The 13170-nt window shown below is 44.8% G+C and overlaps 1 protein-coding gene and 1 long non-coding RNA gene across 3 annotated transcripts; one reads left to right on the top strand and one right to left on the bottom strand.

Annotated features, from left to right (window-relative positions):
- Nucleotides 1-575: 575 nt before the first annotated feature.
- Nucleotides 576-7848, bottom strand: FST (follistatin). Of its 2 annotated transcripts, XM_005027327.5 has the most exons (7): nt 7785-7848; nt 6991-7073; nt 4839-5030; nt 4296-4514; nt 3711-3935; nt 2415-2645; nt 576-1691 (listed from the first exon to the last, which is right to left on the bottom strand). In XM_005027327.5, exons 2-7 carry the CDS (start codon nt 7070-7072, stop codon nt 1609-1611), a joined length of 1032 nt encoding a protein of 343 aa, XP_005027384.3. In that variant the 5' UTR covers nt 7073; nt 7785-7848; the 3' UTR covers nt 576-1608. The 2 variants fall into 2 exon arrangements, with proteins under 2 accessions (XP_005027384.3, XP_027302461.1); XM_027446660.3 differs by lacking the exon at nt 7785-7848 and having other exon boundaries at nt 576-1934; nt 6991-7217.
- A 1294-nt stretch (nt 7849-9142) lies between these two features.
- On the top strand, nt 9143-12813 carry LOC110354080 (uncharacterized). The gene is made up of 4 exons (XR_002405536.4): nt 9143-9337; nt 10108-11242; nt 11669-11750; nt 11992-12813. It is a non-coding gene; the product is annotated as an uncharacterized lncRNA (long non-coding RNA).
- Nucleotides 12814-13170: the final 357 nt, after the last annotated feature.

The raw sequence follows: 13170 nt of genomic DNA, 5'->3' as shown, positions 1-13170 counted from the left end.
CAATAAAAGTGTCCAATCTGAAGATTGGTTCAGAATTAAACGGTTTATGAATTAACCCTCCTCTTGGGAGCAAAGAATTTCCAAGTGACAATGTGCTGTTTGATGCATCTTTTTTTTTTCTTCGTCTGTTGCACTGTTACCCGTCTTGCATTTGAGCAATAAGTTCATTTGCCCTTTCTATTATTCATCTGAAATTATGATACAATAACCTCACTAACATGGATCTGAAGCTTAACATAAACTCAAATGTGTGTTCAAAACGTCCTAGAAATGCGCAAATTAAAGATGTCCAAGAAATGACAGACGTTTTATTCTCAGGATGGAGAGGGAAACAAAAATGCTGAATCTCTTCCCATCCGTCAGAGTACTTGGATTTAAAATGAAGTAACATCAACAGACTGGAGATGTTGCTTCTGTCTGAAAAGAACGGTTTCTTGAATTAATGTCAACTGAAAGCTTTTGCCTTAACCAGTGTGTTTCAGTGTGAAGTCAGACACAAGCCTCCTTTCCCCTGACTACCAGTACATCTCCTCCGCACCAGAACCCTTTAGAAGCAAAAAAACAAGGACTGCATCTAGGGAAAATTCCATTTTTTATTTTTTCACTCATCATTTATTTACAAATACACATTATAACTTTTATATACATTGCACATTTACATGGTAGAAAAGTACAAAACTATATATTTAAATGAATTTATATTTAACTCGCCATGTTTGAAAATATAAAATTGCATCAGAAAAAAAGTATTATGAAAAGCAAGAAACTTGAACTGATAAAGCTTTGATAAAACTTTTAGTGACACACTGATTGGGAAACAAAACTTTGAAAGTGGTACTGCAAGACCATCTTAAAGGAAACACCTGTTAAAACATTTATGCATGTTACAAAAAGTAAAACAATAAAAATAAAATAAAACTTTATTCTTATTACAGTTAGCCCTGTAGCTATTAACAACCTTCATAATCCGATTTTCTTTGGGTCCGGAATTCTTATAGTACAGTATAAATGCTCAGCGCATTGAGATCACGTCAGTACGTGATCTGATCAGAAGCAGAGAAAAGTGAAGTGGAAGAGGTTTCCTTAAAGACCGCCTCACTGCACCCTGGAAGTATATTTAAGTCAGTTACAATGCCTTTTGGTCAGTCAAGATTCCTTGTAAACAAAAACCCGAGGGATCTTTTATGTACAGGACCGGCAAGAAGAAAATCCAATAAATAAACATAACAGAAACCGACATGCAAGTTTGTTAAAGTGGAAAAAAGTTAACTTCAGTGAAACAAAGAGATGAGATCATGTGGGTAAGCTCTAAGGAATGGACTTTTATAGTTTACAAGAAAAAAAGAAAAGCTTTACTTTACAAGCAAGAGACCTCACAATAAATAACACTGCTCTTCCCGTAACGAATAAATTTCTTCAAAAAACAAGGTGTACAGTCAACCAGACATTTTATGTATAAATTATAAAACATGACACAGTATAAATAAATGTCTACGAGACTCAACTATATGTATACTTTTTTTCTCCCCAAAATAAATAAGCATACACTTATTTACAGTATGGACATTGATTTCGTGCCCAATGGCTGTTCCAATAGTGATGGAGGTTTTACCACTCTAGAATGGAAGATATAGGAAAGCTGTAGTCCTGGTCTTCATCTTCCTCTTCTTCCTCTGGGTCTTCATTAATGGCTAGATGGGGGAATACAGGGGAGCTGTTGTTTAAATAAGGACAACAACAGCGCAGAAGCAGCTCAGTGCATGTTTTCAAAGCCCTCTGAACAGCCATAATACAGCGTTGCATTTTATGCGACTTGTAGTGAGATGCTCTTTGGCATCTGCTGTTATGCAATAAGGTTTTTTATACATAATCTATGAAGTCATAACTGCAGAAAGTTCTGAAGAATCAATGGCTCAGGTTTTATTGGCAGATTCCTGAAATCAAATAAAAAGCGCTCTTGTGTTCTAGGTTTAACTGCTTTGTGTCCTTCATTCAGAGTTAGTAGAGGCAACTGTGCCAAGCCAGGTGCCCATGTGCTACCATCAGGCTCGTTCATTTGGACAGAGTTAAGAGTTTATCCGAGTGTTAATAAAGCAATCAGCGAAGCACACGAGAGCAGACAAATCAGGAAAAATTGCTAAAAGTATGCTCCTAGGGCAACCCGTTTCTGAGAAAACAAATTGTTCTCAGAATATCCCCAAAACCCCAACATGAAAGTCAGCTGGTTGCTGGACATCTATTGCATTTCATCAGTAACCAAAGCGTGTGCGTGATACATACATACTTGTATGGCACATGTGCCGTATCTTGAATCTCTAAAATAAGCTTTCTTAGGTTTAAAGGCGTAAGTCTTTGTTACCTAGGGATTGCCTTCAGAAGCCTTAAGTGTCTGCAGAGTTAAAAATCTCACTTACAATTGCAAGATCCAGAGTGCTTTACTTCTAGAAGCACACCCATGGAGCAGGCTGCCTCTTTCATGGCACACTCGCTTGGGTAAGTTGTGTTATCGCTGGCACAGACTGCCTCGTCTGACTTGCTTTCAGGGCAGAGCTCATCACAGAGGGCGCACCGACCTCTGCCAACCTTAAAATCCCACAAGCACTTCTTCCCAGCACTGCACTGAATGTCTTCACAGGACTTTGCTTCTAAAAATATACACAAGATACTAGAGGTAAGTGAAAAGACAAAGGAGGAAAAAAAAAAAAAAAAAAGCAAACCCAAACAACCCCAAATTCCTTTTTCTTCCCAAGTAACTGTGAATAGACAGAGCTCAGATGCTGTAGATGGGGTGATGTTTGCTGTTTTTAAGCAAGTAGTCCCTTGGACACGTTTGCCTGTCTGTACGTGGGGGAGGAAAGACAGCCGTGCCAGTAGAGCTTGGCCCTGGGAATACATAATTACATTTGCCTATATCGCACATGACCTTCCTGCTCCGTTTGATGTCAGTGGCAATTCAGCTCCCCAAATTAGTGGTAAGTGGAGAATTTGCCAACACATTCAGCATTTCTAAATCAATTATTTTTACACTAACCCACATAGAGCTGTTTCCTACAAGATTGGAGGGGGAATTCACCTCAACCTATGCCAACTAAAATCTGTCTGAGATTCCCCGGCATCCCTCCAGCAGTTTGGGGGAGCTGAGGCTGCAAGGTGCTTCCTCGTAACATGCTTCACTACCGCTCCTTTCTGGGAATTACAACACAAAATGTCAGGATGCACTGAGATTATTTTCCTATCTTCACCCACCAACTGTCTCCAAACTCTGCAATATTTTTGAAGAGGAAAAAGTGATCAGATGTTTCCAATTAACTTAACGCAAGCTTTGCCAAGACAATTGTTTCCAGGAATCCAGATCCACTGAATATCGAGACCTTGTTATGCTGTAACCATGTCATCATTTATTTAATGGTGGGTACTTCTCCCTTGGACACTAATGTCAGCACCCACAGTGACAGCAAGAGGAGCAGGATCACACCCTTTACTCCCTCACCCCTTTTACAATCTTTGCTGGTGCAAAGCACGCCCTAGCTCTGCTTTGTCCTAGAGGGGAACACAAACCCAAGGTGCTCAGTCTCCTGCTTCCCAGCACAATCCCCATCCATCCATTCACACACTCACGCACCCACCGATACACATCCACAATACCCCCAAGCAGCCGAGACTGCAAGTTCAGTTCCCTCCACTCTTATCAGTCCAGCTGAGATACTTACTGATGCATTTTCCTTCGTAGGCTAATCCAATGGATCTGCCCAGCAAGCAGGTGGCTTTCCTCAGGTGGCAGGCACTGGCGTAAGTTATGCCATCATTCCCGCAGAGATATTGCTCAGGGGAGGTAGGCTCAGGGCAAATTTGGTTACACGTCACACAGTAGGCGTTGTTAGTTTGATCCACCACGCATGTGGAACTGCCCGGACATAAGACATCCCTACAGGTCTCTGAAATAAAGATGGAAACAGAGTGATTAATTAGGGGAGCCCAGCACCCCAGCAAGAAGCAAATGGGTGACACAATGAAACAAATGATCAGTTAAAGCGTTCAGCAGCAATCCTCATTTAAGGGCTGCTGTAGGGGACTTTCCCATCTTAGGGTAGCTGGTGGGACGTAAGTGCTGCTAGACCCTGGGGAACTCTCAGTCCAGCTAGGTCCTGGTCTGCTGAGCATGGTTTAGTTACTGTCTCCCAGCACTTGCAAAATCACTCTGGTTACACTGGGGAAGTACGTCAGCTCCTCCTCCCTACACTCAGACACACACCCTTTGGCATTTGAGGGAGATCAGATGAGATTTGCAAACCTACTTTTGCATTTGCCCTGATACTGGACTTCAAGTTCGGGCTGTTCTTTACATCTGGCTTTGAGAAGGGCACACTCGTTCCTGTAGGTTTTCCCATCTAAGCCACACACGGGGCCCTTCCAAGTGATATTAGAGCAATCCGGAGCACAAACACACCGAGGTTTGTTCTTCTTGTTCATTTTACATTTCTTCCCGGGTCCACAGTCCACATTCTCACACGTTTCTGACGGAAGGAAAGAGGCACCCCTTCAGTAACCAGCATGCGGGACAGACTTGGTGCCAAAATCGCTCAGAGAACGAAAACACGCTGTGACCCCGGGGCACACAGTGAACACACCTCCCCGCACCCCCACACCCACGTGGGGAAGGGAAGGCAAGGGAAATCCCCCAGCCTGCAAGGATATGGACCTGGGGGACTCCCTCCCCTCAACCCCTCTGCATGGTCTAGGAAAAAGGGGGTCCCCCTGGGGCAGCATGGTTTTCCTGGAGCCCCCTGCCTCCCCCAACCCACTGCACGGGCCTATGTGCCTGGCAGGGCCCCCCTCACCTTTGCAGGGGATGCAGTTTGGGGCTCCCCCATTAAAAATCATCCATTTGAAGAGCGTGTTGTCGTTGACATCCTCCTCCGTCCACGAGGTTGTCAGGCGGCCGCTCTTGCAGCACTCCTCCTTGCTGAGGTCGGTCTTGTAGAGGACCTGGCAGCGGCCGTTCCTCGCCTGCCGGAGCCAGCAGTTCCCAGCTGCGGGGGGACAAGGGGGGGGGGACACCCGCACGCCTTCAGTGACCGCCACCCCCGGGGCACAACGCGTGCTGCGCCCCGGGCGCCCCCGACTTTGGCCGCTGCGGCTGCTTTAATTTGCCCCCTTTCGTAACCTGCAGCTACCCCGGCCCGCTTGGGACCGCGGTTAAATATAATAACAATAATAATACTACTAATAACAATAATAATAAAATAATAATTAAAAGCGACTGAAAGAAAAAGACCGGATCAAAACAGGACGAGGCAGTTTTCCGAGGTATTTATTCCATATGTAGAGCAGAAGGAGCCCTGCCGGCACGTGACAGAGGCTTGAAAAGGATGTGCATTTAAAAGGGAATAAAAAGAAAATCGCGCTTGCAAATTCCTCCCTCCTCCCCCTGCCCTCTCCTCCTGACGGCGGCTGCCCAGCAGCATTGTTTTAGTGCCGCACGCAGTTGCAGCCCCAGCCCATTTTGCAATCCGCACGGACTGGGAACATTCGCTGTTAGCGAAGTCTTTCGAAATCTCCACATTTCGCTGCTGCTGTTAACAAACGTCTTCCCTTTACTAAAATAAGTCAGCAGAGCTCAAAAAAAAAAAAAAAAAAAAGTGAGCAAAGTACACACAACGCAAGGGCACACAGAGGAGGAGGTCCCTACGGAGTTTTCAAAATCGATCCAACTGGAAAAGTTGGAGGTGCCGTCTCTCCGGCAAACATTACAGAGGAAAGTACACTGTCCTTAAACCGGATAGAGTTTTTTTTTTTTTTTTTTTTTTTTTTTACTAGTATCCCTGTTATTCGTGGAGTCATGCCAAGAACATTAGTCCAAGCAACTCCCCCTACTTTAGCTGGAGAGTTTTGGTTGGGATGAGCCTCTCGTGAATAACCAGTGTGACTTCTCCAGCGACTCAATACCAATTGATTCTGGTGCTCATCCAGCGAGGGCTCGATCCTGCCTCCTTACTCCGATGGGAACGTACCGGAGCGAGGGGTCAGGATCGGCCAGCCGGGATGTCGCGGGGTGCGGGGGGACGGGTCGTGTCGTGTCCCCCTCCCCACCGCCCTGCCAAAAATCACAGAACAAACAACGCCCTAAAAAAAAAAAAAAAAAAGTTTTGCGTCTTACAGTTGCCTACGTTAGATTAACTTCTGCTCTAGCTCAGGGGCGTGGGGGAAAAAAATGGAAGAAAAATGGTAAAACAAGCAACGGTAAGACATCCAGGTTGTGGGTGTCACACGGTCAAGATAAGGGGTAAAAAGCCCCCAAACTAAAAATCAATATTCCCTTGTGTCGAAAGAGGGCTCTTAAGAGTTGTCAATACCAGGTTCGGGGCTGTTTTGTTCGCGAGAAGAAAAAAAAAAAAAAAAAAGCAAACTCACTGAAGCATACTCCTCAGCGCAGGAGAATTTACAGCACGTTAACATTTACTCACATACACACACACTCACTAGGAGAGGGAGGGGGGTAAGGAGGAAATCCTAATATTAAAGGAATGTCCGGAAAATGACCACTATTGGTTTCTGAAAGTGTCAGCTGTAATTGTGGGGCTCCCCATCATCACCTCTCCTTCTGTCAGGCGGCCGAGATAAGAATCTGAGCTAAATTACCAACAAACTTTAAGCACTCATTCGGGACCTGAGCCTAGGAAAAGTTCCCCCACGATGCTGCTCTTCATTCATGCTGCATAACAACAAAAATAACAAGAAACATCCTCATTTGTCCTCTGTGCCTGTGCAGAGCGGGGTGAAGATCCGATCAAAAAGCAACCTAAATGACACCTCTGTGCCTCGGTACAAAGCAGCCCCATGCCCACAGTTAACTTCTTTCCTGTTGGACCTTGGAGAGAGGCGTTTAACACCGCAGCGAACTAAACAGCCCTCGAAAGACGGAAAATTACAGTAATAATAACAACAACAACAGCAATAAAAGGCATCTACGAATAAACAATCCGGTCTTACCCTGCGCTGTGTGGTCTTCCATGAAGTGGCAGAGAAACATCAGGAGTAAGAGCATGCCCGGGTGGATCCTCTGATTTAACATCCTCAGCGTAGCACGGAGTGAGAGAGACACAGAAACAGAGTGAGGGGGAGTAGGGAGAGGGAGCGAGCACTAGCCAGCCTGCTTATGATCGCTCTATTGAATGAACGTCAGGCTCTGAATGCAGTCTCTCTTTAAATCTATACGGGGGTCTTAGCTGTCTGCGGTGGGCGGTCTCCTAATGTGTGTGTGTGTCTGCTCGGGGGTGGGGAGATTTAAAAAGTTCAGTGTGAATCAGGTGACATTTTCCACCTTCTGGAAACCCTCTCCAATTATCTGCTTTAGGTGCACGCACACACACGGGCGCGCACCCTCCCGGGCGCGCACCCCCACGCCCCGGGCGCGCACCCGCGCAAACTCCGCACCCGCGGGAGGCAGCGCAAAGCCCTGGGGACCCGCGCCGCGCACCCGGGGGGTTTTGGCGACCCACGGGGGTCGCGGCGCAGGGAGCGGGGCTGGGGGGCCAGGGGGCTGCGCTGCTCCCCCGAGGGGGCTCCGCTCCGCGCCCTGCTCCGCGGAGCTTCCCCCCGCCGCGCTGCTTTCCCCAGCCTTCCCCATCCGCGCTCCGCAGCCCCCGGTGCCCGCAGCGGCGCGCACACACGGCTCGGCCCCCGAAAAAAAGCCCCGGCCAACCAAGCGACCAACCCCGGACCAAAAAAAAAAAAATAAAGAGGAAAAAAAAACAACAGCAAGGAACCGAATAAAAGTTTAATACCTAGGGCTCTGCCCAAGTGACAGCCTTTTTCACTGGGAGCCCGGGAGGACGAGACGGGAATGGGGGCGACGTAGGCGGTCTCCTTTCAGAATCAGAAAAGATTGCAACATCGATAATGAACTTCTAGGGCACTAGTTTATTAAGCACAGTCTGGCATTATTCTCCCCTTAGAAAAGTTGGCGGTCTCTCATTTATAACATTTTTTGGCACCGTTGAATGAAACTGAGTAGGCGATATTTCCTTTTATACAAAACGATTACTTAACGGAAAATGGCATTGTTTATTCAAAAGCTGCCTTTTTAATTTCGATTCTTTCGCTTTTCTGAGCCACCAAAGCACAACAGACTGCGAAGTATGCAGACAGGAATGCCCGGACAGTGCCGGGTCAGGGGCCGGTGCGCCGCGGCCGCCCGCGCCCTCCGCCGGCCCTCCCCGCAGCCCTCCTCCCGCGCCCGCCCCCCGGCCCCCCCCACCGCCCGCCCCCTCCCCACAACTGCAAATAACTCAGCGATAACAGATTTTTTTCCACCAACTGCAGGAGATAGTGCTAATCTTTTAATAAAAGATCCCATTACAATGGGATCTGTCTGGACAGACTATAATAGATCCAGAAATACAGCCGTGCTAATATTAGAAGACAGTTGTTTGGGTGCCTCAGCCCGGGCCCGGGTCCCGCTTTGAAAGTGGGCATGAATCACAATGTCCCCCGGTACCACCTGCAGTCACACGCATTAAGAAGCAGACTGGTAAATGATTGACCTCGCTGCATTTCTTTCTTTCTTTTTTTTTTTTTTTTTTTGTTATTATTATGATCATCGTCCTGAGCAGCGCCCGGGCATTTTGAGCACTTCAGAAGCTCCGGGACTCCACATCCTTTTTAATCTTTTTCCCAAATTGGTGCCACTCTTCCCCCCACACGCCCCCCCGCCCCGCCTCTCCCTCCTCTCTCGCCGGAGCAGCGTGAATGCAGGGTTGCTTAGTGCCCTCTAATGGCAGACGGCATCAACAATTAATACCAAAACACCCCTCACCCCGCGGAAAAGGGCAGCTTTCCAAAGCCGCCTCTCCTCCTGCAGGGGACGGATCCCAGGCGCAAGGTGCCTACAGGGGGCCGGACCCCCAAACCCTCCCCATCCCCGGGCAACGCCCCCTGGGGAGCGGGGGTAAAGGGGCTTGTCCCGGTCACCGGCGGGGGTCCCGTCCCGAAAAGGCTGGGGGGCAGCGGCGAGGCTGCCCCGGCTCGCCCCCGCACCGAGCGCCCCGCTCCCGGCACCGCGCCGCTGGGGCGCAGGTTCCCCGCTCTGCTCCTGCTCTCTCTCTCTCTCTCTCTCTCTCTCTTTTTTTTTTTTTTTTTTCCCCCAAGTTTGTCTGTGTTTTTTTTTTTTTTTTTTTTTTTTCATAATTGGCCAATGCGGTGTTTATCCTGATAATGTTTTCAATTATAAAGGGGCATTTTCAGGCCGTATTCCTGGAAATGAGATGCCGGATGGGTCGATAACGTTTGCACATGTGCTTCATGCGTGCATCATCGGGAGATCAATATGATTGCGCTGGTATGGAGATTTGTATCACACCTGTTCTCTGACATCACACAGAAACAGCTGCTCTTTATTGTTTTTTTTTTTTTTTTTTTTTTTTTTTTTTTTTTAAGATGCTAAATATTGGGTTTGTGTGTAACAACATTGTATAATCAGAAATGCTTTCTTCTCTTTCACTGTGTGCCTCCCTGTACTACTCCCCCACCCCCTTCTGCTTTGCCAACAATCACATTTAAATTACCAAAAAACCAATAGGGTCGATCTGTAACTGAATTGTCAAGCAGCACACAAAAGAGTGTTGTTCTCAGCCTGACAGGTTTTAAAACTTCTTTCTACCAAGAAGTGTATGCATTTTAATATATGTTTTTGGATGTGAGTCCAATCTTTGCAGCTGGCCCTGAACTTGGAATAATAAAGCCTTTTAAAACACCCCCATATCCTAACATCTCAAACTTTCTGAAAGTTCAGTTTTAGCTCTCAATTTACATAAAATATGTGGCTTTTCCCTATCTCTAATACAGCTCTAGCTACAACAAACTTCATAACCCAATATATTAAGTGGCTGTTCTCTGAGGAAATTTCTGCAAAACACTGAGTAAGAGGAAAAGCAATCCTAGAGTGTAACCTTGTACTAACCATGTACTATTAACACACACATACATATATACACATGTACATACGTGTGTGGAATATTTATTTTGTGGTGTCAATATTGTGTTAGCATAAACTTTTTTTATTATTATTATTTTACTATTCCATCCTCCTTGTACTGTCTCTTAATGCAGGAGTTGTTGCCTGTGTCAAGGATGGCCACTTCAGGACCATCATTTTCATAAAGAGCATGTCTGTATAAAGTTTTCTCGGGTGTGAACAGAACTGCAAGCAAAAGCTGATTATTTGGAAGATATCTTGATTTGGGTCAAGAAAAATTGGAAACTTATCTTGACACATCCCTGCCTAAAATTCAGGAGAGGTGAAGAAGCTTCTAGCATCCTCCCGTTGTCCTGGATGCACGCATCATCTGATCTGGTTTCTCACACAGCTGGCTTCTTCCACGGAGCAAGAGCTCAAATAAAGGTAGAACGTCCTCTTCTGGTAGCAGAGAAACCTTACTAGCTTCACCTAATTGTCCTGGTTACCACAAAAATTAGGGCCCTTTTTTGGAAAATGGCACTTTTATGAAAGCTCTCCTATTTTACATTTCTGATACCAAATTTAAGGACTTTTCTGACCACCATTGCATTATTGCAGTTTATAAGCTTTTCTTTCATCTGTTTGTTTTGTTTTGTTTTCCCCAGTGTGGGCAATTCAATCCTTTACCTGCTGTACAAATGTCAAGTACTGCTTTTCAGAGTAGCACAAGAACTTGGAATGTAAAAGTCCATTTTGTAATTTAGCCAAGACTTTTTCATGAAAAACAAGCAAACCAGTTCTTGATAAAACTAAGCCCCTCAAATGTATTAACTAAATTCTGGTGTTATGCTCTTCAGGTGTTACATATGTGTGCTATTACAGTGAAGTTATACCTACACATAAGTGAGATGGTTAAATACAGAACTTATATTGTATGGTATTGGTAAAAGTTGTGCTTATGAGAGGAATACAAATACATTCAATTATTATTATTATTATGTTTTAAATTGACCAAAGGGTTTTCAGGTAGTGTACAATGGACTGAATTAAGAGGTAAAAGGGATTTTACCTAATAAATATCACTGGGAGGTGCGGGAAATGCAAAGGGAGTATAAGTTTGCTCATCAGTCAATATTTTGTAAGTCACATCTAAAAAGCCGTTACCATCTTTGACCAAGACAGCTGGAAACACTCTGTTTGTAACTTCTTCTTGTACTCTATTTGGAACTTCTTCCTGTGGTTGAATTGAAATAAGAAGTTGAACATGGTCAACTACTCCTCTTGTAGGTGAGAAATCTGCACTTTTAATAATCAACCCTATGATGGGTGCTCAGACCTTCTGGAAGGCTCCTTAAAGGTTTACTTTGATTCATTGCGGTTCATGGGAAGAGCAGGAGGGTGGTGTGACAAGTGTTACTGTGGTCTTAAATATGGGAGTTTCTGGTAGCCCATGGAGGGTTTGCCACTCTCTCTGTGCCTTTGTTCAGACTAGAAAAAGGGCATGTAGACAGGTGTCCTTCATGTTTTAGGTCAGATAAAATAGACATGTGTGGGGTATGAGACAAATTGGCCCCCTTCGTACCTTTCACTGGTGACTCAGGTAGTAGTAACCAAATTGTCCCTGTGCACTTTGGTGGATACTTTCACCTTGTTGAAGGCCAGGTGGGACAAGCTGCCTTAGATACTCCAAACCCATTGTCTTCTCTTGTGTAGGTGGCACTGTGAACCAGCACTGAGGAAGTGAGGCAGGCCTTACTATTCAGTACCCACTGCTAACAGGATGTGATTTGGTGAGGTGAGGTTTAATGCATGAGCAGAATGAAAACTATGACATGTTGATAAACTAGTTACAAAAGGTTTCCAAGTTATTGAAAAACTGGACATGAGTAGAAAATTCCAATGGAAAAAAATAAAATTAAGGGAAGCATTAAAGTCATTGACTTTCTGTGGAAGTTAAATGCAAAACTGTAAAGTATACCGATCTATTCCTACACTGATCTGATATATTGATTGGATACTTTTCTTTGTAATTGCAGAGAACAGAAAACAACTAGAGGCACAGACCATGGAATTGCTAGGGCAGAAGACTCTCCAGTTTCTGAGATTGCAATGTGTTCAGTAGCAGGAATTCCAACCTCGACTCTGAATGAAATTTTGAGAATGTAGGAAAAAGAAAATGTAGTAATTGCTGGCAACCTACTCTGAACAGCCATTTAGGCTGCTGCTGTTTTGAAGAAATGCCTAAATGCCAGAAAGGCATCACCACCATACCTAGACAACCCATTTTCCGTGTAAAGGATTAAGAATTGTCATAGAGGAATGGAGCATGGAAAGAGCAAAGATGTCAGATATAACAGTTCCTGGAAGACCAGTATTAAGTGAATCTTCAGTGGTCCTTAGTCGTATACTAAGTGCAAAATGGCTCTTGCCCAGCTTCCTGACTGGCAAATTGCCTTTCCTACTTCCATAACTCTGCCAAGAGGAGCTATGTCACAATTGGTGATATAACACCAAATTTTTAAGTTAAAATAATAGATGAGGCACATGGTGCTTTGGGAATGGTAGGGTTATATGTGGTTATTGTACTTTTAAGGTCTGGAACATTTAGTGTGGCAGACTTTAAAAGACATGTCAGTTGGCAATCAGTTGCAGCTGGAACAGGATTGGAGACAAATCTCAAGATTAAAGTGAGGACGGACGTAGTTTGTAAATAACTACTGTGAAAATTCAATTAATTTTTGCTATTACATTATTTTTCTTCTTGTTATTTTGATTCTACTAAAGATAATGCAGAGGGCATATCTGATTCATTGGATATGTGGAGTCACATCATTTTCTAATCCAAAAAAGGATTTGTTTTACTGGAGGTCCCAGCCTGAAGCTTAAATGGAATAAAAGTTGTTGTTGAGACTGCTACCCATAGCCAACTGTGAAAAACTTAATATAGCATGGCCAAAAGGGTAACAAATGGACAGTTTCCGGCTCAGTGCATATATGTGGTGCATACATGCTCAGTGCATACATACTGGATCCTCTTACTAGACTGAGAGAGTAGGTGCTTGAGCACATCAAACTTACAGCCTTGTTAGGAATAGATCATTAACTATTGTAAGGTTTGTATTTACTGCCCATCAAGGAATAGGATCAGTTTTAATGGTTTACTTTCAGAGATTAATGGAACCAAGTGGATTTTAGAATGCTGTTCAGTCAGTTGC

The sequence above is a fragment of the Anas platyrhynchos genome, chromosome Z (assembly GCF_047663525.1).
Source record: "Anas platyrhynchos isolate ZD024472 breed Pekin duck chromosome Z, IASCAAS_PekinDuck_T2T, whole genome shotgun sequence".
Taxonomy (NCBI): Eukaryota; Metazoa; Chordata; class Aves; order Anseriformes; family Anatidae; genus Anas; species Anas platyrhynchos.
The sequence above is the reverse complement of the archived record's forward strand: the minus strand, read 5'-3'. Positions and strand labels throughout refer to the sequence as shown.